We start from the raw sequence: 4,012 nt of genomic DNA on the forward strand, positions 1-4,012 counted from the left end.
CGGCAAAACGGCAGGAAAATGTCACTTTCGGCATTTAGCCGAAAGTGCCATTTTCGGCCGGCGCCCCCCCCTTCACTTTTCGCCCGGGGCCCGCGCCCCTGCTGCACCCCCGGTTGTTACGCCACTGCTACAGTAACTACCATTTGTAACCTTTATATGGGACAGTGCAGTTCCAACAGTAGCCTGCTGCAGAAAACATAAATACAGAAATCAACGATTTGTAGGTTGAATGTTTGTCAGCAATAATCAGTCTGGTTTAGAGACCTGTGGAAACAGATTTTGTGTTGGCTTCATGTGAAATGCAATACATTTTCCTATTATGTTTATGTGCATGATAAATGCCCAGGAGAAAAGAGAAAAATTACCCATTATTCTTGAGAACCACTCACTTCAGATTTCCCTACATATGAGTTCTAAAAGTGTTGCATCATTGGGTGATGGTATAGTTTATAAATCATCCCACTTTAAAAAATGAATCGCATACCACTTTTAAGGGTCTAGGCTGCATATGATTGTAATTAATCTGTTCAGGCTTGAAATTAGAAAGGCTTATTATACAAAAACAATAATGGTGCCAAACATCATCTCTAACAGTCCCAAACAATGTATTTATCTATAGAAAGCTCATATAAAATACTGCAGTGTTATTGGAATAGTGAATTCAAAGAATTTATACCTAAACCATTTTACAAGGTGTAAATATCTGCAAACTTTAAGTAGTTTGCACCCTCTTGGTGTTTCTGGGACATTTTTTGGTCCCTATGCAGCCTTGTAAGCCATCCTGTGCTGGTCATACCAATGAAGAGGGCTTTTACATCAGATAGTATACGCATACTATTTTTTTTTTTTTTTGACTGCACCTTTAGGCTGGCTATATCAGTTCTGCACACAGTAGTGGACGAGTGCTTTGACATTATACTATATATGCTTCTTTCAGATATTCTTATATTGGGGACCCTGATCCTGTAAAGCATTAAATCCTATTTGCGTAAAAACATACCAGGTTGTTGTAACTGGACCCAAAAGTTCAGTAAGGGAATTGTTGAGATTATGCTTTTCTTTATATTATCAAAACCATTACACTATTCCTTGGTTTATAATTGTGTTTATAATATTTTAACAGTAATGTATGTGAATGTGTCACATATCAGGATATCAGCCTTGGGTGGAAACTGTGGTGATGGATCCTTTTTGCAAATTTTGAAAAGTAATGTAATTTGAACTGAAACTGAACAGGCCAAGCTTCAATGCTCTGAAACAAATAAGCAGCCCTAAAATAAAAAAAAGGCCACTTAATTCTAAAATATTTTGATGGATTTTTTTTTAAAGGCTTTCGCTTTGTGGTAGATTCCATTGATATCAATAAATGAAAACATGTTACAATATTGGTTCTGTAGGAACCAGTTATATTAAAATCTGTTTTGTACATTTTTTTAAAATACAGTAAGACAAAGCTTTGCTCTGTAAAATATCTATGTAGGCATGTTCAGCAAGTAGTTGTCCTTTAAAGTAATTGTATAAAAAACATCATGCTTCGTATATGAATGCTAGAGACTGTAATGCCATTTATATGTTGGAGAAAAGGATGAGGGGAGGCACTACAGAATATAAGCCTTCCATTTCAAGCATAAGCTATAGAAACTGAACAGTTTAAGTCCATTAAGGGTATTGTGTTTTCAATTGCAAACACCCCCTCCAGATGCACATACGCCAGGTGACTCAATCTGCTTTGAACCACTCATTTCATCTGTAGGTACCATATTTGCTTTTATCTAGGCCACACAAATTCCAACAAGTAATGCAGTGCACTATTTGGAGAGATGTAAGGCAAATCACAATGGAATGTTACTTTATAGCTGTATATTTTAACCCTACTAAAGGTGATTCTAAAGCTGTTCTTTTATTAAATGTTTTCTTGTTCCTATGTAGGGATTGGATTTTGCTGGGTTCACTGGACATATGTTCCTTGGGATCTGTCTGGTTCTGCTGGTTTCCTTCCCCTTTCTCAGAATGTTATATTGGAACAAAAAACTGTACAATAAGGAACCCATTGAAATTGTTGGTAAGCCAATGTGGGCAGTTTTATTCTTATGATATTTTTCTCCTCAACACCAAATACTCATAATCGCAATGATTAGTGACGTAGACTTGGAAATGAGTAAGGATGGCAAGACTCCTGCGTAGGGTGCAGTTGGGTTCCACATTAAATAGGCAGTTGACAGTAATATTAAGAACACTACAAATTTTCCTGCCTATTCATTCTGAACAAAAAAAAGTTATAGTCCTTGAATATTAATGCACTCAATCTAATTTAAGTTCCAATGTCACATACGTAAACTATATCTAAAAAACAATAGGTTCACATGTGAACTCACTATATTTGCACGCAATGAAATGAGTATGTCAATTCCTTTTGAATAAAATAATATTTTGGCTTTGTGACACGTCTAACTAACTTTTGAAGAAAATGTATATTTTTAAAAGTGGCATACATATATAACCCTTCTATGGGATAATTAGATGTTTCTCATAGACTTTGAACAGTGGGGTTACAGAAATACAGGTGTAGTTCATCTCTACAGATTGTCAGAAAGCAACTACAATCAACTTCAATCAACAAAAACATTTTCAGCTACATTTCTTCTGATTAGCAATCAAAAACTCTGCTGTATCAGTAGCGGAAAATGAAATTGCTTCTTCAACATTTGCTGATTTTCTGTATTTTTACATTCTGTGATTTTTACTATTTTTAACCATGCCAATTATTTTATGCACCTTTTTAGCACAGGGGATATTTGATCACTGTTTACCGCTACTAAAGTTTTAATGAACTAATATAAATATGTGCAGCAAGTATTACAGTTTTAAATGATTTACTTTTTTGTGACTTCCAGTAGAGAAAACAGGGTCAACTGATGAACAACTTATTGCTTAGGGATGAGCTCCTTGTTTGGTCTGCATTCATGTTCAGAACAAATTTTACTTGTTCGTAGGTTTAAACAGCGACAATAAATGGGTGTTCAGTTGGGAAGTAATACAATTTAACAGTGGTATTACTACCACTGCAAAATGTGACAGCTTCCCACTCAGGCTGATTTTCAGGGAGCTGGTGGCCATTGGAGTCTTAACAACTGTTGAGTCATCCCCACCTGACCCATTCAGCTGTCAGTGAGAGATACAGTGGTGTACTTTGGTTTTGTGCTGCCCTAGGCAAGACTAAACTCTGGAATCCACCAATCTAAATGTGTCCCACCCCTTCCTGTTTCAGACATGTTTTATAACCTGTCAGTTGCTGGATACAGTATGCAGCTGCATCCAACTTCTGACAAGCAGCGCTTTTAGCAATGCAGAATACCCCCAGCAATACATTATGCAGCAATGCCGCATAATATGAAGCTACATACTGATGCCTGATGTCTCAAGGGTCTCAGGTGGGCTGCACGGCATCTCAGGTGGGATGTGTGGTGTCTCAGTTGGGCTGTGTGGTGGCTCTCAGATGAGTGGTTTTAGGTGGGCTGTGCAGGGTGTCAGGTGGACTGTGCAGGCTCTATGGTGGGCTATGCGGCATCTCACCAGGGCTGTTCTGGGTGTTAGGTGGGCTGTGTGGCGTCTCACCAGGGGACCAGAGGTGGGCGGTGTGGTTCTATAGGAAGGAGGAGGAGGAAGAGATGTGTGGCCGGTGCTGTACACAGTCCCTGTGATGTCCCAAAAAGGCTGCTGTGAGGTCCCCTGCAAGCGTGGGACCTAAAGGCAGCTGCCTGTATTTCAAAATGTAAAGTGCTGGTATCATTGCTTAGTATGGGGGCATTTTGACAAGTACGCTTGAAAATGCCCACTATCGGCACTGATACCAGTAATGGCAGGTGAGGCTCTGCCCCATTGGTTTGAGAGTGGTGTTTTTGCCGCTTGGTAAGTGCCACTCAAGGCAAATGCCGTTTGCCTTGGGACAAATACGCTCCTGGAGAGATCCCAGCTGACAGCTGAATTTAAAGAAAGGGGCAAGGAGGGTGTG

The 4,012-nt window shown here is 39.2% G+C and overlaps 1 protein-coding gene across 1 annotated transcript in view; it reads left to right on the top strand.

The window, feature by feature from the left end:
- Positions 1–4,012, top strand: part of OCA2 (OCA2 melanosomal transmembrane protein) — a 220,777-nt gene that overhangs the window by 154,774 nt on the left and 61,991 nt on the right. Inside the window, exon 16 of the mRNA XM_018562806.1 lies at positions 1,930–2,062. Within this exon, the coding sequence (XP_018418308.1) occupies positions 1,930–2,062 (133 nt within the window). The remainder of the gene's footprint in view (positions 1–1,929; positions 2,063–4,012) is intronic.

This window comes from Nanorana parkeri, unplaced genomic scaffold (genome assembly GCF_000935625.1).
Source record: "Nanorana parkeri isolate BGI_ZX_2015 unplaced genomic scaffold, ASM93562v1 scaffold601, whole genome shotgun sequence".
In the NCBI taxonomy this organism is placed as follows: Eukaryota; Metazoa; Chordata; class Amphibia; order Anura; family Dicroglossidae; genus Nanorana; species Nanorana parkeri.